Raw genomic sequence first — 22,182 nt, forward strand, 5'->3', positions numbered from 1 at the left:
GGAGGGTGCCAGCAGTGACCCCCCCCGTGCCTCAGGAGGGTGCCAGCAGGGATCCCCCACTGACTCAGGGGGGTGCCAGCAGGGATCACCCAGTGCCTCAGGACGGTTGCCAGCAGTGACCCCCCCCCGTGCCTCAGGAGGGTGCCAGCAGGGATCCCCCACTGACTCAGGGGGGTGCCAGCAGTGACACCTGTGCCTCAGGAGGGTGCCAGCAGTGACCCCCCAGTGCCTCAGGGGGGTGCCAGCAGGGATCCCCCCAGAGCCTCAGGAGGGTGCCAGCAGTGACCCCCCCAGAGCCTCAGGAGGGTACCAGCAGTGACCCCTCCAGTGCCTCAGGGGGGTGCCAGCAGTGATCCCCAGTGCCTCAGGGGGGTGCCAGCAGTGATCCCCCAGTGCCTCCGGAGGGTGCCAGCAGTGACCCCCCCAGTGCCTCAGGAGGGTGCCAGCAGTGACCCCCCCAATGCCTCAGGAGGGTGCCAGCAGTGATCGCCCAGTGCCTCAGGGGGGTGCCAGCAGGGATCACCCAGTGCCTCAGGAGGGTTGCCAGCAGTGACCCCCCCCGTGCCTCAGGAGGGTGCCAGCAGGGATCCCCCACTGACTCAGGGGGGTGCCAGCAGTGACAGCTGTGCCTCAGGAGGGTGCCAGCAGTGACCCCCCAGTGCCTCAGGGGGGTGCCAGCAGGGATCCCCCCAGAGCCTCAGGAGGGTGCCAGCAGTGACCCCCCCAGAGCCTCAGGAGGGTGCCAGCAGTGACCCCCCCCCCCAGTGCCTCAGGGGGGTGCCAGCAGGGATCCCCCCAGAGCCTCAGGAGGGTGCCAGCAGTGATCCCCCAGTGCCTCAGGGGGGTGCCAGCCATGACCCCCCCAGTGCCTCAGGGGGGGTGCCAGCTGTGACCCCCCCTGTGCCTCAGGAGGGTGCCAGCCGTGACCCCCCCCCCCCAGTGCCTCAGGGGGGTGCCAGCAGTGACCCCCCAGTGCCTCAGGGGGATGCCAGCAGTGACCCCCCCGTGCCTCAGGAGGGTGCCAGCCGTGACCCCCCCCCCAGTGCCTCAGGAGGGTGCCTGCAATAATGTAAAAGAGCGTTTTGAATGTGTAACACCTTTACATGGATCATACGCCGCCACAGCTGCAATGCCCTGGCGCGAAGGTCATACTGGTAGTAATAAGTCTCCCCACAGCCACATGATTTATTATTGAATAATGAGCTTTAAATACATTTTGTAAATTCAACCATTTTCCATCAAACATCTTAAGAGCTCTGAAAATACACAGAAATACAGAGTTTTTAATTGTAGTAAACAAATATGAATTCAACCAAGCTAAATCTGCACATTTAGTAGGAGGCTGCACACAGGAGAGCTGCACACAGGAGGGCTGCACACAGGAGGGCTGCACACAGGAGGGCTGCACACAGGAGGGCTGCACACAGGAGGGTTGCACACAGGAGGGCTGCACACAGGAGGGCTGCACACAGGAGGGCTGCACACAGGAGGCTGCATACAGGAGAGCTGCACACAGGAGAGCTGCACACAGGAGGGCTGCACACAGGAGGGCTGCACACAGGAGGGCTGCACACAGGAGGGCTGCACACAGGAGGGCCGCACACAGGAGGGCCGCACACAGGAGGGCTGCACACAGGAGGGCTGCACACAGGAGAGCCGCACACAGGAGAACCACACACAGGAGGGCTGCACACAGGAGGGCTGCACACAGGAGGGCTACACACAGGAGAGCTGCACACAGGAGGGCCGCACACAGGAGGGCCGCACACAGGAGGGCTGCACACAGGAGGGCTGCACACAGGAGAGCCGCACACAGGAGGGCCGCACCCAGGAGAGCCACACACAGGAGAGCCGCACACAGGAGGGCTGCACACAGGAGAGCCACACACAGGAGAGCCGCACACAGGAGAGTCACACACAGGAGAGTCGCACACAGGAGAGTCGCACACAGTAGCGCCTCACATAGGAGGACCGCACACAGGAGGGCTGCACACAGGAGAGCCGCACACAGGAGGGCTGCACACAGGAGAGCTGCACACAGGAGTGCTGCACACAGGAGGGCTGCATACAGGAGTGCTGCACACAGGAGGGATACACACAGGAGGGCCGCCGCACACAGGAGAGCTGCACACAGGAGGGCTGCACACAGGTGGGCTGCACACAGGAGGGCTGCATACAGGAGGGCTGCATACAGGAGGGCTGCACACAGGAGGGCTGCACACAGGAGGGCTGCACACAGGAGGGCTGCACACAGGAGGGCTGCACACAGGAGGGCTGCACACAGGAGAGCTGCACACAGGAGAGCCGCACACAGGAGGGCTGCACACAGGAGGGCTGCACACAGGAGAGCCGCACACAGGAGGGCTGCACACAGGAGAGCTGCACACAGGAGGGCTGCACACAGGAGTGCTGCACACAAGAGAGCGGCACACAGGAGGGCCACACACAGAAGGGCCGCATACAGGAGGGCCACATAGGAGGGCCGCACACAGGAGGGCTGCACACAGTAGAGCCGCACACAGGAGAGCCGCACACAGGAGGGCTGCACACAGGAGGGCTGCACACAGGAGGGCTGTACACAGCGAAGCTGCACACAGGAGGGCCGCCGCACACAGGAGAGCTGCACACAGGTGGGCTGCACACAGGAGGGCTGCACACAGGAGGGCTGCATACAGGAGGGCTGCATACAGGAGGGCTGCACACAGGAGGGCTGCACACAGGTGGGCTGCACACAGGAAAGCTGCACACAGGAGAGCTGCACACAGGAGAGCTGCACACAGGAGGGCTGCATACAGGAGGGCTGCACACAGGAGGGCTGCACACAGGAGGGTCGCACACAGGAGAGCTGCACACAGGAGAGCTGCACACAGGAGGGCTGCATACAGGAGAGCTGCACACAGGAGGGCTGCACACAGGAGGGCTGCACACAGGTGGGCTGCACACAGGAGGGCTGCATACAGGAGGGCTGCATACAGGAGGGCTGCATACAGGAGGGCTGCACACAGGAGGGCTGCATACAGGAGGGCTGCACACAGGAGGGCTGCACACAGGAGAGCTGCATACAGGAGGGCTGCATACAGGAGGGCTGCATACAGGAGGGCTGCACACAGGAGGGCTGCACACAGGAGGGCTGCACACAGGAGGGCTGCACACAGCGAAGCTGCACACAGGAGGGCTGCATACAGGAGGGCTGCACACAGGAGGGCTGCATACAGGAGGGCTGCACACAGGAGGGCTGCACACAGGAGGGCTGCATACAGGAGGGCTGCACACAGGAGGGCTGCATACAGGAGGGCTGCACACAGGAGGGCTGCACACAGGAGGGCTGCACACAGGAGGGCTGCACACAGGAGGGCTACACACAGGAGGGCTGCATACAGGAGGGCTGCATACAGGAGGGCTGCACACAGGAGGGCTGCACACAGGAGGGCTGCACACAGCGAAGCTGCACACAGGAGGGCTGCATACAGGAGGGCTGCACACAGGAGGGCTGCACACAGGAGGGCTGCACACAGGAGGGCTGCACACAGGAGGGCTGCACACAGCAGAGCTGCACACAGGAGGGCTGCACACAGGAGGGCTGCACACAGGAGGGCGGCACACAGGAGGGCTGCACACAGGAGGGCTGCATACAGGAGGGCTGCACACAGGAGGGCTGCACACAGGAGGGCTGCACACAGCGAAGCTGCACACAGGAGGGCTGCATACAGGAGGGCTGCATACAGGAGGGCTGCACACAGGAGGGCTGCATACAGGAGGGCTGCACACAGGAGGGCTGCACACAGCGATCTGCACACAGGAGGGCTGCATACAGGAGGGCTGCATACAGGAGGGCTGCACACAGGAGGGCTGCATACAGGAGGGCTGCACACAGGAGGGCTGCACACAGGAGAGCTGCATACAGGAGGGCTGCATACAGGAGGGCTGCATACAGGAGGGCTGCACACAGGAGGGCTGCATACAGGAGGGCTGCACACAGGAGGGCTGCACACAGGAGAGCTGCATACAGGAGGGCTGCATACAGGAGGGCTGCATACAGAAGGCTCGCACACAGGAGGGCTGCACACAGGAGAGCTGCACACAGGAGGGCTGCACACAGCGAAGCTGCACACAGGAGGACTGCATACAGGAGGGCTGCATACAGGAGGGCTGCACACAGGAGAGCTGCACACAGGAGGGCTGCACACAGGAGGGCTGCATACAGGAGAGCCACACACAGGAGAGCCACACACAGGAGAGCTGCACACAGGAGAGCTGCACACAGGAGAGCCACACACAGGAGAGCCACACACAGGAGAGCTGCACACAGGAGAGCTGCACACAGGAGGGCTGCACACAGGAGGGCTGCACACAGGAGGGCTGCACACTTCACACACATGAGAGCTTCAGACAGGAGGGCTGCACACAGGAGGGCTGCACACAGGAGAGCTGCACACAGGAGAGCTGCACACAGGAGGGCTGCACACAGGAGGGCTGCACACAGGAGGGTTGCACACAGGAGGGCTGCACACAGGAGGGCTGCACACAGGAGAGCCACACACAGGAGAGCTGCACACAGGAGGGCTGCACACAGGAGGGCTGCATACAGGAGGGCTGCACACAGGAGAGCTGCTCGCTGGAGGAGCCTGGTGCAGAGAGAGCAGTTCTCCTCTCACTTCAGATTTTACCTCTCTCTTTCCCTGGAAGCCACGCTTTCACCATCATCCTCCTCACGGCTACAGTAGCCTTCCTCGTGGGGTTGGTCCACCTCAGTCGTGTCCAGGGGCTCCTCCTGCACTGTGGGAGGTATGCAGGTTACCTCAGAGTTCCGCCTGAAGAGAAGCAGAGGGCATGAAATAATGAACCGATACCTCCTGCAGCACCTATCCCACCCACACCTGACACCGCCCAGCACCCACCTGTGCACGCTGTGGCCCTTCTTCTCGCTCCCATGGGTGCCAGGGGCCCCAGCCTCCTGCGGAGCCGCTTCAGTGTCCTGGCAGGGAGCAGCGCCATTAGCCAGGCGGGAGGTAGTCACCAAGGAGGAGCGTCGCGGGGGTGGGGGCAACTTCACCTCAGGGGTGATGCTTCCCACGCCCCCCATGGCCAGGATGGTCTGCGCCACCACGGAGGCCCGGGAGTTGCGCCGGTCCAGTTGGGCTATGCTTGGGGCAAAGAGGCTATCGGTGTTCTGGGAGAAAAGGATATAAAATATGGTTACTCAGGACATCAACGCACAGAGCACCACTGTCCCAAAACACTCACACCACAGAGGGAGGGGGCTCTGCAGGCCTCCTTTGGAGAGGGAGGTCCTGGGACATTTACCAGGACAGGGCGGGTGTCCATTCTGCCCTTGTGGGTCCCTGGGCTCATTTGGAGTGGGGAAGGGGGGCAGCTGAGGTTCAGACAGAAGAACCTCCGTTGGCTCTATTAGAAGACATAAGACACTCCTTGCAGAGGGCCAGCGACGGGAGGGCCACCAGGCCCACTCGCCGGGACCTCCTCCCTATCTTGGAATTGGATTGCGTTCAGGGGCAGCGATGCATATGTCATTCTATGTCATATTAGAATGAATATGTGATCGATTTTAAGGAAACTGTAGAAGAAGTCTAAAACGTACATCTTTTTGAGCCAAAATCTGGCCCCATGAGCTCAACGGGGGAAGGGACGCTTGTAGTCACACACTGAAAAAAGTAAGGAAAGACTTAGGATCAAAACTTTTATAGATCCAACTAAGTAATGAGTAATTGAGGAAAAGTGATCGTTGTCAGGCTATGCCGCACTCGCATGTTGAAAGCTACTCCCTTGCCGCGCACATTCTAATATGACATAGAATGATGTTACTTTTACCACAAGCACCTAACATAGCGATAATGTTAAGATCTACCGTAATGGATACAGGGGTACCTTTGGTGAATCGGTGCCACGGAATGAGGCCTGTTATCCACCGTGGCATACACATGAAAGAGACAGAGTGTGTGATTCATGTTAAGTGTTTTGTATTGTTTGTTTGTATTTTAAACCTTCTAAAGGGCAGCACGTACACAGTCAGCGATATAGCTAGGATTGATCTCGCACAATAGCTGAAAATGAAAAATATATCACACGTTTTTCCACATGTGGTGATGTGTTTGCTAGTTACCTCTATTTGCTTTCATTGAAATGAATATAATAACTTTTACCTCCTATCTTTCCAGATCTAAAAAGAACAAATACCGATTGGATATCGTATTATATGCATTGTTAGACCTGGCGCCATTGGCGTGGGTCACCCTTCCATTTTTGTCTGTGCCTCAATGTGTTTTGTGTTGGTGTTAGCGGCTCAGGGCACTGTGCCACTGCCATCCAGTGCCACAGTGCAAGTGCTCCCTATGGTAAAATGTATTATGTGAATTGACTTCCACGTTTGGCTTATTTGGTTTACTATCAGTCCCTAGTAGAGTGCACCAGGGGTGCCAAGGGCTTGTATATCCAAATACTGCTAGTGGGCTTGCAGCACTGGTTGTGCCACCCACCGAAGCAGCGGGGTAAAATGTGTCTAGGGTCTGCCACCGCAGAACCCGCGCGCGGTCTGGTACCGTTGCGCTGACTGAGCAAGTGTCCCCACTTGCCAGTCCCTAAATCTTCCCTTAACTACATGTTAGTCACCCCTCTGGTAGGCCTAAGCGCAGGGTGCATTGTAGGCATACGGTAGGACATGCCCTGATGTGTGTGGCATGTCTTAATAGTGAATTACAGCCATTTTCGTTTTTCACTATTGAAGGCTACCTGCTCTCCATAGGCCAGAATGGGCTGCTAGGATCGCTACACGCTGTGACCCCAGTGGACTCAGAGAGCATGGTAGAAAGTCATGTTTAGTATGCCTGAACTCGGGATAAAAAAATACATCTTTTAGTAAAGGTTATTTTAATATCCTGGGTTTGCAAATGCTGCTTTTAGAAAGTTAGCCTTTGCGTGCCTGACCATCTCAGTCCGCCTCTGCTGTGGGTGTGTGTTCTGCCTAGCAACAGTACAGGAGCAGGGCTGGGGGATTCCAGGAGACAGGTTGGCTGCCAGGTGGTGGGTAGAGAGATTACACCAGGATGGGTGGGAGGAGTACACCTTGACTCTTGAATAGACCTGGGCTCGCCACCACAAAGCCGGCTCCGCCCCCCTGTGGAGCGGCTGATGTCTCTGCCCTGCTGCTGAAAGGAAAGAGCAGAGTCACCAAAACAAAGTACTCCAGAACTGGACTGAGCCAGGCCCAGGCCCCCTGGCGCTAAAGAACAAAAGAATCACTGTATAAAAGTAGGAGCCTGGCTCCTAAGAAATCAGATCCAGATTGAACCACGAAGGAACTCTGCCCGACTAGAAGGACCTGGAAGAAGCTGAAGGAGGAGTAACTTTCCCTGACCTGAGGGACTGGCCTGCAGTAGGTGCCTTGCTGAGGAAGGAGAGGAAAAAGACTGAAAGAGACTTTTGCACTTTGTTTTTCAACTATCTCCAAGGGCTTGGAAGAAGAGCTTGCCCCCTGAACTGAACCCCAGGACCAGTGGGTTCACCGTGTCTCCGCTCGTCTGAGAACTGCGCACCTTGCCACCCCTCCTAGGGCCGTGACACCCAGAAGCCTGGCCGCTTCCCCTCGCAGAGAGCCCCGCTCTGCCTGAGTCGCTCTGGACCCATCGAGGCTGGCCGCCCCGCTTCCCTGTCACCTGCCTGCCACTGGAGCGTGCCTGGTGCCCTCTCGCCCTCCCGCCGGATTTCTAATTGGGAAGTGAAATCAAGCCTCGGACGGCCGCCCGTACGTCGTAACGTATCCGGCCGCCCCGCTTCACCTCCCAGCCTGAGTCTGACCGTGCCGCCCTCCGCAGTGACCTCCTGCACAGTCCGTGTCGGAGGCCCTGGGCCGCACCTGTCTACCGAGAGCCGCCCGCTGAATTCTTGATCCGGAGACCCGCGAGGTGCAGAACCTGCATCTCCCCCGAAGACTCGTCCAAGCACATCGCACGTTCCCAGGTACAGTGAACTCTCTACCGGACTCGGGGTCCGCAACGTTCTGATTTCCCCGTATCACCTTACCCCGGGTGCACTGCGCATCATCGTGACTGGACCGACTCAACCGAGCCCTGTGAAGCGCTCGGGATCGAATAAGTTACCAAAGACAAGAACAGTGCCTAATTATCATCTTGTGGCTTCCAGTTCGCAACCGTTATTGATGGTCTTGTACATGCCTGCGTAACCAAGAATCTTTTATATAAAGCATCCGTATTTTTGATACAACTTACGCCTGGTGTCCATTTGTGGGGGATCGTTGTGGTTTACTGTGTGTGATCATAAATACTTAACTGACTAGCGCCCTGAAGTTTAGCCCTGACTGCTCGCGCCACACTACCTATAGGGTGAGCAGGGGTTGTTCTGAAGGGGTAATTCTCTCGCCCTGAATAGAAGAAGGGACCACTGCTTGTCACAAGTACCTACCTGTGCCAACCAGAGGTTCCCCATTCTAACATGCATGTTTCGTTTAATATTCATTAAGAAGCCCTATGTGGTATCACTAATAGGAGAGGTACCAGGGATCATTGTTATGGTCCTGAAGAAAAGTCTTGGGGTAATGGCTTGAAAGATGTTGACCGTGAGATACGCACACTTAGACGTGTGCCTCTCCTTTCCCCTTTTTTAACAATACCAGCATGGAGGAGTGATTTTATATTTAGTGCCTACTTAGCCAGGTATTTTTTAACCGTAGTGTAGAACCTCCCTGTTGGAAGGCGGACCCCGAGGAGTCGGTGAGACCACCAAGGGGGGGGCCCTCTCACTGCACGAAGTAGCCGAGCGCTGCCGAGAAGTCTCCTGAGAGATCCTTCTCCTATCCCGTACTAGCACAGTAACACCACCACACCGGACTCAAGGAGGTTGTCTCAAGACAAGCAATTCTTTATCATCAATAAAAGGTTACGAGTTCAATATTTACACGAAGGGATCGAGGGATCCACCAAAAGTCTCAATGTCTCTTTGGAAGGGTAGGGGTAGCGGGACAGTCTTTGGCAGGAATGTGGTACGAGGGTACCTGGGGCCCAGTTCTTATCCTCACGCTGGAGGACCTCTGATCTCGGAGGGGTCGAGCCGCGACGGCGTCAGCAGGGCTCTGGCGTACAGTTCGTGGAGAGCCGCGATTCAATCAGCAGGGCTCTCAAGATGGTCTCTGTTCAGCTCGAGCCGCGACGTCGTCAACAGGGCTCCGAGGAAGGTTCCAGCGAGGTTGGGCCGCGACAGCGTCAGCAGGGCTCCGATGTTCCAGGTGGTTCAGAAAGAGTTCACAAGAGGGAGCCGCGACGCAGTCAGCAGGGCTCGTGATGTTTCCGACAAGAGTTCTTCTCCGTAGGGTCAGCCGCGATTCAATCAGCAGGGCTCTCGACTCCGGGATACAACTGCCGAGCTGTGGTGGGGTCGCCCCAGATATAGGTCTGGAGCCCTTTGATGTCCGGACCTATGCGCCCGAGGGGGCGGAGTGGCCGGGTGGAGGTGGCCAGACGCCCAGCAGGAGAGGCGCCAGGCCCATGGGAGTTGCCGGGCGATCACACCTCGAGAGGGGAGGACAGTTGGGGGTCCCATCGATACTGTCCTCCGCCGGGGGCGATGAATGGTTCCTGCGGCACCCCCTGGCTAGTTCGTGGTGCCTCGATGTCGGGCTTCGCTGGGGTCGAGGCCGGGTTGGTGCACGGGGTGACGTGGATGCCAACAAGATGGCGGAGCCACGAGGAGTATGCGACCACGTGCAGCTCCGGGTGAAGGGCCTTGGTGCAGTTCAGACAGGTGGCCCGTGAAGGCCGGGGCGGGGAACGGGCACAATCCAGGGGGTTAAGGACCACGCCACGAGGCCGGGTCCAACAGGCGTCCCCCCCAGCCGAAGGCATAGAGAGTCACCCATCTCCTTGGGGATTCTCCTCGTCAAGGCGGAAGAAGCGGGACAGGCCGTCGGCGTTGGCGTGGTCATTGCCGGGCCGGTGTTCGACGTCAAAGTCCATCCCTTGTAGCGAGATGGACCACCGCAGCAGCTTGGGGTTCTCGCCCCGCATTTGCATTAACCATTGCAAGGGCCGGTGGTCGGTCTGGACCCGGAAGTGGGTGCCAAAGAGGTAGGGCCGGAGCTTCTTGAGGGCCCACACCACAGCGAAGGCCTCGCGCTCAATAGTGCTCCAGCGTTGCTCTCGGGGCAGTAGTCGTCGGCTGATGAAGGCCACTGGTCGGTCGAGCCCCTTTTCGTCGGCTTGGGATAGGACGGCCCCGATCCCATACTCGGAGGCGTCCGTCTGTACCACGAACTCCTTCTGATAGTCCGGGGCCTGCAGCACCGGGGCAGTACACATGGCTGTCTTTAGGGTGTCGAAGGCTGTTTGGCAGCGGGGTGTCCAGTGTACCTTCTTGGGCTGCTTTTTGGACGTTAACTCTGTGAGGGGGCCAACAATGCTCCCATAGTCCCGGATAAACCGCCGGTAGTATCCGGTGAGACCCAGGAAGGCCCGGACAGCGGTCTGGGTAGTGGGGGGTTCCCAGGTCTGGATGGCATCTATCTTCGCTTGGAGGGGGGCCACCTGCCCGCTCCCCACTTGATGGCCCAGGTAGGTCACGGATCCGTGGCCGATTTGGCATTTGCTGGCCTTGATTGTGAGCCCGGCCCGCTGGAGGGCGGCCAGGACGGCCTCCAGGTGGAGGAGGTGCTCGGCCCAGTGATTGCTGTACACGGCAATGTCATCTAAGTAGGCCGCGCTGAAGGCCTCAAGCCCGGCCAAAACCTTGTTCACCAGTCTTTGGAAGGTGGCCGGGGCGTTCTTCATTCCGAAGGGCATCACCCGAAAGTGGTAATGCCCATCCGGAGTCGAAAAGGCGGATCTTTCTTGGGCGCCGGGGGTGAGCTGGATTTGCCAGTACCCGGCGGTGAGGTCCAGCGTGCTCAAGTAGCGAGCGGCCCCTAGGCGGTCGATCAGTTCGTCGGCCCGGGGTATCGGGTGTGCGTCCGTCTTTGTTACTCCATTCAGTGCTCGGTAGTCCACGCAGAATCGCAACTCCGGGGGGTGACCGGGAGCTGCGGCCTTGGGCACCAGGACGACAGGGCTGGCCCACGGGCTGTCGGAAGGCTCGATGACCCCCAGGGCCAGCATCTTCGCTACTTCGGCCTAGATGCAGGCCCGCACTCGGTCAGGCACCCGGTAGGCTCTGTGTCCTATGGGGGGGTTCTCCCCGGTGTCGACGTCGTGGACGCACCAGTGGGTCACCCCCGGGGTGAGAGAGAAGAGGGCTGCGTAGTCCCGCAGTAATCGCTGGCAGTCGTTGCGCTGCTCCGGGGTCAGGGACGAGGCGAGTTGGACACCTTCGATCGATCCATCATGGATGTTGGACTGCAAGAGGTCGGGCAAGGGCTCGGAGTCGTCCTCGCTCCCCTCGTCGGTCGCCAGCAGCAGGCTCAGTTCGGTCCGGGCGAAGTGGGGTTTTAGCCTGTTCGCATGTAGGACCCGGAGGGGGTTCCGGGGGGACTCCAGATCGACCAGGTAGGTGACGGGACTTTTCTTCTCCACCACCTTGAAGGGCCCGGTCCACTTGTCCTGGAGGGCGCCGGGTTCGACCGGGGCCATGACCCATACTTTCTGACCTGGCTCGAATTCTACCGTAGAAGTGTTGCGATCGTACCACCGCTTCATGTCCTCCTGGCTGGCCTCGAGGTTGGCTTCGGCCATGGCTCGGAACTTGCGGGTCTGGTTTCGTAGGGTCAGGAGGTATCGGTAGACGTCAGGAGGGGCGCCTTGGAGCTTCGTCTCCCAGCCCTCTTTGACCAGGCTGAGCGGTCCGCGGACCGGATGTCCGTACAATAGTTCAAACGGGCTGAACCCCAGGGACTTCTGCGGGACCTCCCGATAGGCAAACAGGAGGCAGGGCAGCAGGACATCCCATTTCCGCCTGAGGGGTTCTTCCAGGCCCTGGATCATCCCTTTCAATGTTCGGTTGAACCGCTCAACCAGCCCGTTCCCCTGAGGGTGATATGGGGTCGTGAACTTGTATGTGACCCCGCATTGTTGCCACAGGGACCGCATGTACCTGGAGATAAAGTTCGTGCCACGGTCGCTCACCACTTCGCGGGGGAATCCCACTCGGGAGAAGATCCCCATCAAGGCCCGGCCTACCACAGGGGCCGTTATAGTTCTGAGCGGGACCGCCTCCGGGTACCTGGTGGCGTGGTCCACGAGGACCAGGATGAAGCGGTGGCCCAGGGCGGTTTGGGGGTCCAGGGGTCCCACAATGTCGATTCCGACTCGTTCAAACGGGGTGCTGACGGCGGGAAAGGGCTGGAGGGGGGCCTTGACCCGACCCCCCGTCTTTCCGCTGGCTTGGCAGGTCTGGCAGGACCGGCAGTGGTTGTCCACATCTCTCCGCATCCGAGGCCAGTAGAAGTGGGTCACCAGACGACTGTACGTTTTGTCTTGCCCCAAGTGTCCGGCGAGGGGCACATCATGGGCCAGGTTGAGAAGGAACTCCCGGAAGCGGAGGGGGACCACCAACACGCGGCCGGCCCCGAGTTCTGCCACTTTCTGTTCACTGTACAACAGGCCCTCGGCCCAGTAGATCCAGTGGGTGCCGGTCTGGTCACCGTTGGCTTGCGCGGTCGCCTGCTGTCGGACCCCTTCGAGAGAGGGACAGGACTGTTGCTCTTGCTGGAACTGCTCTCGGGTGGGGCCCCCTTCATGTTGCCATTGCGTCAGTTCTGGTAGGGCGCTCGGAGAAGCCATCTCTTCGGGGGAGGATTCGCTGGGCCCGGGGTCGGTGTCCGCCTCCTCCTCGCTGCTGGCGGGAGGGGGTGTGAGCCCCTCGGGTCGGGCCGTCCCGGAGGTCGAGGAGGAGCGGGGGGCCTGGGCGGTCATGGACCGGGTGATGGCGCAGGCCCAATCAGCCAGTCCCAACATTCGGAGGTGCTCTCGTCGTTCTACTTGAGCCCAGGGGGAACTCTCCAAGTCGTTCCCCAGGAGGCAGTCGACCGGGGCGTCGTCGCGCACCGTCACCTTCAGCAGGCCCGTCACCCCTCCCCACTCGAAGGGGACCAGGGCCATCTGGCATAGGCTTTCACTGTTGTCGGCCGTCCGCTCAGGGCACAGCACATTCGGTAGAATCTGTTCAGGGGTCACCAGGTGGCAGCGGACAGCGGTGATACTGGCGCCGGTGTCGCGAAGGGCTTCGGCCCGTTGTCCGTTGACCGTGACCTGCTGCCGGTACTTCTGGGTGTTGGTTGGGATGGGGGTGCAGGGTACCATCTCTCGGCTACCCAGGCAGACCAGGGACATGGCTGCCGGCTCCCACTCAGTGTTCTCTCGGTCGAGGGCCTCTTCTTCCTCCTCTCCCCCCAAGGCGGCGGCTGTCAGCTGCCGGGGCGGGGGCCCGCCGGCCCCGTTTCTTCGGTTCAGGGGGCAGGCCGGGTCGCTGGCAAAGTGTCCGGTTTGTTGGCAGCCATAGCAGGTCACTGGTGGCCGTGGTCCGGGTCGGGCCGGGCCCACCCTTCGCGCTAGGCTCGGGGAGAGATGTGGCTGCGGTGGCCCTCGAGGGGGGCTCCTGGGGGCCCCAGCGGGAGGGTCTCGGTTCCTGTTCGGCCCTCCCCCCCCACCGCGCTGGCGTGGGGGTCCGTTGGGGTTCCTCTGGTACTCCCCCATTGAGCTCCGGGGGACCCGGGAGTTGACCCATCGATCGGCCTCGACGGCAAGTTTGCGCGGGTCGGTCATTTTGCTGTCGAGGAGGTGCTGTCTCAGTTCCACGAAGCAATTATTGGAAAGGTGTTCCCAGACGATGAGGTCGACCAGTTGTCCGTAGGTGGTTACTTTGCTGCCTTTGATCCACCCTTCTAGGGCCCGACTGAAAAAGTCCACATATTCCACCCATGTGGTACCCGGGATTTTCTTGCAGTCTCGGAACCGCTGGCGGTACATCTCCGCTGTTAGTCCGTATCGGGTGAGCAGGGCCTCCTTCATGTGATCGTAGGAGGTCATCACCTCCTCCGGTAGCTGGAGCAGCGTGTCCCGCCCTTCACTCAGGAATCGCCCCCACAGGCCTGCGCCCCAGTCTTTTCGGGGCACCCGATGGGAGGTCATGGCCACCTCGTAGGCCTTGAACCATTGTTGGATATCGTCATTCTTGTAATACTCCTTGACGACCTCCTTCGGAATATGCACCTTGGCCTCGGGGGGCGGTAGAGTGTCTCTAGTACTGGGGGTGTCGGTCCCTCCGTTCTTGGCCTTGATCTCGAGCTCCTTGAGACTGCGCTCGTGCTCAAGAGTTATTTTCTTTTCCTCCAACTCCCGGTGTCGTCTCTTCTCTTCTATTTCTTCTTGAAGGCGTAGCTGCTCGAGGGCCAGTTTCTTTTCTGCCAGCTGGAGTTCGCCGTCCAGCCGCAGTCGGGCGAGCTCTAGTTCGTGGCTCCGGACCTTTTCCCGCTCTCGTATTTCTTCCTCGGAGAGGCCGGTTTCTAGGCTCTTTCTTCCTCCGGTTGCCGGGGTCAGTGCGGTTGCTGTGGTCTCCGTCAGGGGCAAGGGCCCTTCTTCCTGGGAGGGGCCTGCCCCAGCCTCCAACCATGCCCTCAGAGCTTTCTGCATCTCTTCCTTGGTACCGAGGCTGGTGGTTGCAATGCCTTTGTCTCTGCAGAACTGTTTTAATTCTTTGTGCGTATATTCCTCCAGCCGTTCGGGCTGGAACTCCATTGTCGCGTTGTTTTCCTGGTTGCTCATGATGCTATTTGTTTGGATGGGTAGCTAGTGGGTACTGGCTGGTACGTACTGCGTTCGGCTCGGATCCCGTCGCTGGCCACCAAATGTTGGAAGGCGGACCCCTCCCCCACCTAGATATCCCCTGGTGGCGTGCCTCATCATCGGGCTCTTCCCGCCCCGCTGCGACCGACAAAGGCGTGGGAGCACTTTGTTAGATGGATACTATAAAGACAATGATGGTATAAGAGTGGGAGTGTTGGACCCGGCCTCGTGGCGTGGTCCTTAACCCCCTGGATTGTGCCCGTTCCCCGCCCCGGCCTTCACGGGCCACCCGTCTGAACTGCACCAAGGCCCTTCACCCGGAGCTGCACGTGGTCGCATACTCCTCGTGGCTCCGCCATCTTGTTGGCATCCACGTCACCCCGTGCACCAACCCGGCCTCGACCCCAGCGAAGCCCGACATCGAGGCACCACGAACTAGCCAGGGGGTGCCGCAGGAACCATTCATCGCCCCCGGCGGAGGACAGTATCGATGGGACCCCCAACTGTCCTCCCCTCTCGAGGTGTGATCGCCCTGCAACTCCCATGGGCCTGGTGCCTCTCCTGCTGGGCGTCTGGCCACCTCCACCCGGCCACTCCGCCCCCTCGGGCGCATAGGTCCGGACATCAAAGGGCTCCAGACCTATATCTGGGGCGACCCCACCACAGCTCGGCAGTTGTATCCCGGAGTCGAGAGCCCTGCTGATTGAATCGCGGCTGACCCTACGGAGAAGAACTCTTGTCGGAACCATCACGAGCCCTGCTGACTGCGTCGCGGCTCCTTCCTGTGAACCCTTTCTGAACCACCTGGAACATCGGAGCCCTGCTGACGCCGTCGCGGCCCAACCTCGCTGAAACCTCCCTCGGAGCCCTGCTGACGACGTCGCGGCTCGAGCTGAGCAGAGACCATCTTGAGAGCCCTGCTGATTGGATCGCGGCTCTCCACGAACTGTACGCCAGAGCCCTGCTGACGCCGTCGCGGCTCAACCCCTCCGAGATCCGGAGGTACTCCAGCTTGAGGATAAGAACTGGGCCCCAGGTACCCTCGTACCGCATTCCTGCCAAAGACTGTCCCGCTACCCCGACCCTTCCAAAGAGACACTGAGACTTTTGGTGGATCCCTCGATCCCTTCGTGTAAATATTGACCTCGTAACCTTTTTATTGCTGATAAAGAATTGCTTGTCACAAGACAACCTCCTTGAGTCCTGTGTGGTGGTGTTACTGTGCTAGGACGTGATAGGAGAAGGATCTCTCAGGAGACTTCTCGGCAGCGCTCGGCTACTTCGTGCAGTGTGAGGGCCCCCCCCTTGGTGGTCGCACCGACTCCTCGGGGTCCGCCTTCCAACATTTGGTGGCCAGCGACGGGATCCGAGCCGAACGCAGTACGTACCAGCCAGTACCCACTAGCTACCCATCCAAACGAACAGCATCATGAGCAGCCAGGAAAACAACGCGACAATGGAGTTCCAGCCCGAACGGCTGGAAGAATATACGCACAAAGAATTGAAACAGTTCTGCAAAGACAAAGGCATTGCAACCACCAGCCTAGGTACCAAAGAGGAGATGCAGAAAGCTCTGAGGGCATGGTTGGAGGCCGGGGCAGGCCCCTCCCAGGAAGAAGGGCCCTTGCCCCTGACTGAGACCGCAGCAACCGCACGGACTCCGGCAACCGGAGGAAGAAAGAGCCTAGAAACCGGCCTCTCCGAAGAAGAAATACGAGAGCGGGAAAAGGTCCGGAGCCACGAGCTAGAGCTCGCCCGACTGCGGCTGGACGGTGAACTCCAGCAGGCAGAAAAGAAACTGGCCCTAGAGCAGCTGCGCCTTCAAGAAGAGATAGAGGAGAAGAGACGACACCGGGAGTTGGAGGAAAAGAAACTAACTCTTGAGCACGAGCGCAGTCTCAAGGAGCTCGAGATCAAGGCCAAGAACGGAGGGACTGACACCCCCAGTACTAGAGACACTCTACCGCCTTCCGAGGCCAAGGTACATATCCCGAAAGAAGTCGTCAAGGAGTATTACAAGAATGACGACATCCAACAATGGTTCAAGGCCTACGAGGTGGCCATGACCTCTCATCGGGTGCCCCGAAAGGACTGGGGCGCGGGCCTGTGGGGGCGGTTCCTGAGTGAGGGGCGGGACACGCTGCTCCAGCTACCGGAGGAGGTGATGACCTCCTACGATCACATGAAGGAGGCCCTGCTCACCCGCTACGGGCTAACAGCGGAAATGTACCGCCAGCGGTTCAGAGACTGCAAGAAAATCCCGGGTACCACATGGGTGGAATATGTGGACTTTTTCAGTCGGGCCCTAGAAGGGTGGATCAAAGGGAGCAAAGTAACCACCTACGGGCAGCTGGTCGACCTCATCGTGTGGGAACACCTTTCCAACAATTGCTTCGTGGAACTGAGACAGCACCTCCTCGACAGCAAAATGACCGACCCGCGAAAACTTGCCGTCGAGGCCGATCGATGGGTCAACTCCCGGGTCCCCCGGAACTCAATGGGGGAGTACCAGAGGAACCCCAACGGACCCCCCCGCCAGCGCGGTGGGGGGGAGGGCCGAACAGGAACCAAGACCCTCCCGCCGGGGCCCCCAGGAGCCCCCCTCGAGGGCCACCGCAGCCACATCTCTCCCCGAGCTTAGCCCGAAAGGTGGGCCCGGCCCGACCCGGACCACGGCCGCCAGTGACCTGCTACGGCTGCCAACAAACAGGACACTTTGCCAGCGATCCGGCCTGCCCTCTGAACCGAAGAAACGGGGCCGGCGGGCATCCGCCCCGGCAGCTGACAGCCGCCGCCTTGGGGGGAGGAGAAGAGGAAGAGGAGGCCCTCGACCGAGAGAACACTGAGTGGGAGCCGGCAGCCATGTCCCTGGTCTGCCTGGGTAGCCGAGAGATGGTACCCTGCACCCCCATCCCAACCAACACCCAGAAGTACCGGCAGCAGGTCACGGTCAATGGACAACGGGCCGAAGCCCTTCGTGACACAGGCGCCAGTATCACCGCTGTCCGCTGCCACCTGGTGACCCCTGGGCAGATTCTACCGAATGTGCTGTGCCCCGTACGGACGGCCGACAACAGTGAAAGCCTATGCCAGATGGCCCTGGTCCCCTTCGAGTGGGGAGGGGTGACGGGCCTGCTGAAGGTGACAGTGCGCGACGACGCCCCGGTCGACTGCCTCCTGGGGAACGACTTGGAAAGTTCCCCCTGGGCTCAAGTAGAGCGACGAGAGCACCTCCGAATGTTGGGACTGGCTGATTGGGCCTGCGCCATCACCCGGTCCATGACCGCCCAGGCCCCCCGCTCATCCTCGACCTCCGGGACCGCCCAGCCCGAGGGGCTCACACCCCCTCCCACCAGCAGCGAGGAGGAGGCGGACACCGACCCTGGACCCAGCGAATCCTCCCCCGAAGAGATGGCTTCTCCGAGCGCCCTCCCAGAGCTGACACAATGGCGACACGAAGGGGGCCCCACCCGAGAGCAGTTCCAGCAAGAACAACAGTCCTGTCCCTCTCTCGAAGGGGTCCGACAACAGGCGACCGCGCAAGCCAACGGTGACCAGACCGGCACCCACTGGATCTACTGGACCGAGGGCCTGTTGTACAGTGAACAGAAAGTAGCAGAACTCGGGGCCAGCCGCGTGTTGGTGGTCCCCCTCCGCTTCCGGGAGTTCCTTCTCCACCTGGCCCATGATGTGCCCCTCGCCGGACACTTGGGGCAAGACAAAACGTACAATCGTCTGGGGACCCACTTCTACTGGCCCCGGATGCGGAGAGATGTGGACAACCACTGCCGGTCCTGCCAGACCTGCCAAGCCAGCGGAAAGACGGGGGGTCGGGTCAAGGCCCCCCTCCAGCCCTTTCCAGCCGTCAGCACCCCGTTCGAACGGGTCGGAATCGATATTGTGGGACCCCTGGACCCCCAAACCGCCCTGGGCCACCGCTTCATCCTGGTCCTCGTGGACCACGCCACCAGGTACCCGGAGGCGGTCCCGCTAAGAACTATAACGGCCCCTGTGGTAGGCCGGGCCTTGATGGGGATCTTCTCCCGAGTGGGATTCCCCAGCGAAGTGGTGAGCGACCGCGGCACGAACTTTATCTCCAGGTACATGCGGTCTCTGTGGCAACAGTGCGGGGTCACATACAAGTTCACGACCCCCTATCACCCTCAGGGGAACGGACTGGTTGAGCGGTTCAACCGAACATTAAAAGGGATGATCCAGGGCCTGGAAGAACCCCTCAGGCGGAAATGGGATGTCCTGCTGCCCTGCCTCCTGTTTGCCTATCGGGAGGTCCCGCAGAAGTCCCTGGGGTTCAGCCCGTTTGAACTATTGTATGGACACCCGGTCCGCGGACCGCTCAGCCTGGTCAAGGAGGGCTGGGAGATGAAGCCCCGAGGAGCCCCTCCTGACGTCTACCGATACCTCCTGACCCTCCGAAACCAGACCCGCAGGTTCCGAGCCATGGCCGAAGCCAACCTCGAGGCCAGCCAGGAGGACATGAAGCGGTGGTACGATCGCAACACCTCTACTATAGAATTCGAGCCAGGACAGAAAGTATGGGTCATGGCCCCGGTCGAACCCGGCGCCCTCCAGGACAAGTGGACCGGGCCCTTCAAGGTGGTGGAGAAGAAAAGTCCCGTCACCTACCTGGTCGATCTGGAGTCCCCCCGGAACCCCCTCCGGGTCCTACATGCTAACAGGCTAAAACCCCACTTCGCCCGGACCGAACTGAGCCTGCTGCTGGCGACTGACGAAGGGGGCGAGGACGACTCCGAGCCCTTGCCCGACCTCTTGCAATCCGACATTCACGATGGATCGATCGAAGGGGTCCAACTCGCCTCGTCCCTGACCCCGGAACAGCGCAACGACTGCCAGCAATTACTGCGGGACTACGCAGCCCTCTTCTCTCTCACCCCGGGGGTGACCCACTGGTGCGTCCACGATGTCGACACCGGGGAGAGCCCCCCCATACGACACAGAGCCTACCGGGTGCCTGACCGAGTGCGGGCCTGCATCCAGGCCGAAGTAGCGAAGATGCTGGCCCTGGGGGTCATCGAGCCTTCCGACAGCCCGTGGGCCAGCCCTGTCGTCCTGGTGCCCAAGGCCGCAGCTCCCGGTCACCCCCCGGAGTTGCGATTCTGCGTGGACTACCGAGCCCTGAATGCAGTAACCAAGACAGACGCACACCCGATACCCCGGGCCGACGAACTCATCGACCGCCTAGGGGCCGCTCGCTACTTGAGCACGCTGGACCTCACCGCCGGGTACTGGCAAATCCAGCTCACCCCCGGCGCCCAAGAAAGATCCGCCTTTTCGACCCCGGATGGGCATTACCACTTTCGGGTGATGCCCTTCGGAATGAAGAACGCCCCGGCCACCTTCCAAAGACTGGTGAACAAGGTTTTGGCCGGGCTTGAGGCCTTCAGCGCGGCCTACTTAGATGACATTGCCGTGTACAGCAACCACTGGGCCGAGCACCTTCTCCACCTGAAGGCCGTCCTGGCCGCCCTTCAGCGGGCCGGGCTCACAATCAAGGCCAGCAAATGCCAAATCGGCCACGGATCAGTGACCTACCTGGGCCATCAAGTGGGGAGCGGGCAGGTGGCCCCCCTCCAAGCAAAGATAGATGCCATCCAGACCTGGGAACCCCCCACTACCCAGACCGCTGTCCGGGCCTTCCTGGGCCTCACCGGATACTACCGGCGGTTTATCCGGGACTATGGGAGCATTGTTGGCCCCCTCACAGAGTTAACGTCCAAAAAGCAGCCCAAGAAGGTACACTGGACACCCCGCTGCCAAACAGCCTTCGACACCCTAAAGACAGCCATGTGTACTGCTCCGGTGCTGCAGGCCCCGGACTACCAGAAGGAGTTCGTGGTACAGACGGACGCCTCCGAGTATGGGATCGGGGCCGTCCTATCCCAAGCCGACGAAAAGGGGCTCGACCGACCAGTGGCCTTCATCAGCCGACGACTACTGCCCCGAGAGCAACGCTGGAGCACTATTGAGCGTGAGACCTTCGCTGTGGTGTGGGCCCTCAAGAAGCTCCGGCCCTACCTCTTTGGCACCCACTTCCGGGTCCAGACCGACCACCGGCCCTTGCAATGGCTAATGCAAATGCGGGGCGAGAACCCCAAGCTGCTGCGGTGGTCCATCTCGCTACAAGGGATGGACTTTGACGTCGAACACCGGCCCGGCAATGACCACGCCAACGCCGACGGCCTGTCCCGCTTCTTCCGCCTTGACGAGGAGAATCCCCAAGGAGATGGGTGACTCTCCATGCCTTCGGCTGGGGGGGACGCCTGTTGGACCCGGCCTCGTGGCGTGGTCCTTAACCCCCTGGATTGTGCCCGTTCCCCGCCCCGGCCGTCACGGGCCACCCGTCTGAACTGCACCAAGGCCCTTCACCCGGAGCTGCACGTGGACGCATACTCCTCGTGGCTCCGCCATCTTGTTGGCATCCACGTCACACCGTGCACCAGCCGGCGCGACCCCGCTCAACCCGGCCTCGACCCCAGCGAAGCCCCGACATCGAGGCACCACGAACTAGCCAGGGGGTGCCGCAGGAACCATTCATCGCCCCCGGCGGAGGACAGTATCGATGGGACACCCAACTGTCCTCCCCTCTCGAGGTGTGATCGCCCTGCAACTCCCATGGGCCTGGCGCCTCTCCTGCTGGGCGTCTGGCCACCTCCACCCGGCCACTCCGCCCCCTCGGGCGCATAGGTCCGGACATCAAAGGGCTCCAGACCTATATCTGGGGCGACCCCACCACAGCTCGGCAGTTGTATCCCGGAGTCGAGAGCCCTGCTGATTGAATCGCGGCTGACCCTACGGAGAAGAACTCTTGTCGGAACCATCACGAGCCCTGCTGACTGCGTCGCGGCTCCTTCCTGTGAACCCTTTCTGAACCACCTGGAACATCGGAGCCCTGCTGACGCCGTCGCGGCCCAACCTCGCTGAAACCTCCCTCGGAGCCCTGCTGACGACGTCGCGGCTCGAGCTGAGCAGAAACCATCTTGAGAGCCCTGCTGATTGGATCGCGGCTCTCCACGAACTGTACGCCAGAGCCCTGCTGACGCCGTCGCGGCTCAACCCCTCCGAGATCCGGAGGTCCTCCAGCTTGAGGATAAGAACTGGGCCCCAGGTACCCTCGTACTGCATTCCTGCCAAAGACTGTCCCGCTACCCCGACCCTTCCAAAGAGACACTGAGACTTTTGGTGGATCCCTCGATCCCTTCGTGTAAATATTGACCTCGTAACCTTTTTATTGCTGATAAAGAATTGCTTGTCACAAGACAACCTCCTTGAGTCCTGTGTGGTGGTGTTACTGTGCTAGGACGTGATAGGAGAAGGATCTCTCAGGAGACTTCTCGGCAGCGCTCGGCTACTTCGTGCAGTGTGAGGGCCCCCCCCTTGGTGGTCGCACCGACTCCTCGGGGTCCGC

The 22,182-nt window shown here is 60.5% G+C and overlaps 1 protein-coding gene across 5 annotated transcripts in view; it reads right to left on the reverse strand.

Moving 5' to 3' along the window:
* Positions 1–22,182, reverse strand: part of CACNA1F (calcium voltage-gated channel subunit alpha1 F) — a 562,890-nt gene that overhangs the window by 70,392 nt on the left and 470,316 nt on the right. For all 5 annotated transcript variants that reach the window (XM_085629889.1, XM_085629888.1, XM_085629886.1 and 2 more), the window contains 2 exons: positions 4,899–5,170; positions 4,668–4,811 (listed from right to left, as the gene is read on the reverse strand). In XM_085629889.1, the coding sequence (XP_085486015.1) occupies positions 4,668–4,811; positions 4,899–5,170 (416 nt within the window). The remainder of the gene's footprint in view (positions 1–4,667; positions 4,812–4,898; positions 5,171–22,182) is intronic.

Source organism: Triturus cristatus, chromosome 10, assembly GCF_964204655.1.
Source record: "Triturus cristatus chromosome 10, aTriCri1.1, whole genome shotgun sequence".
Classification (NCBI taxonomy): Eukaryota; Metazoa; Chordata; class Amphibia; order Caudata; family Salamandridae; genus Triturus; species Triturus cristatus.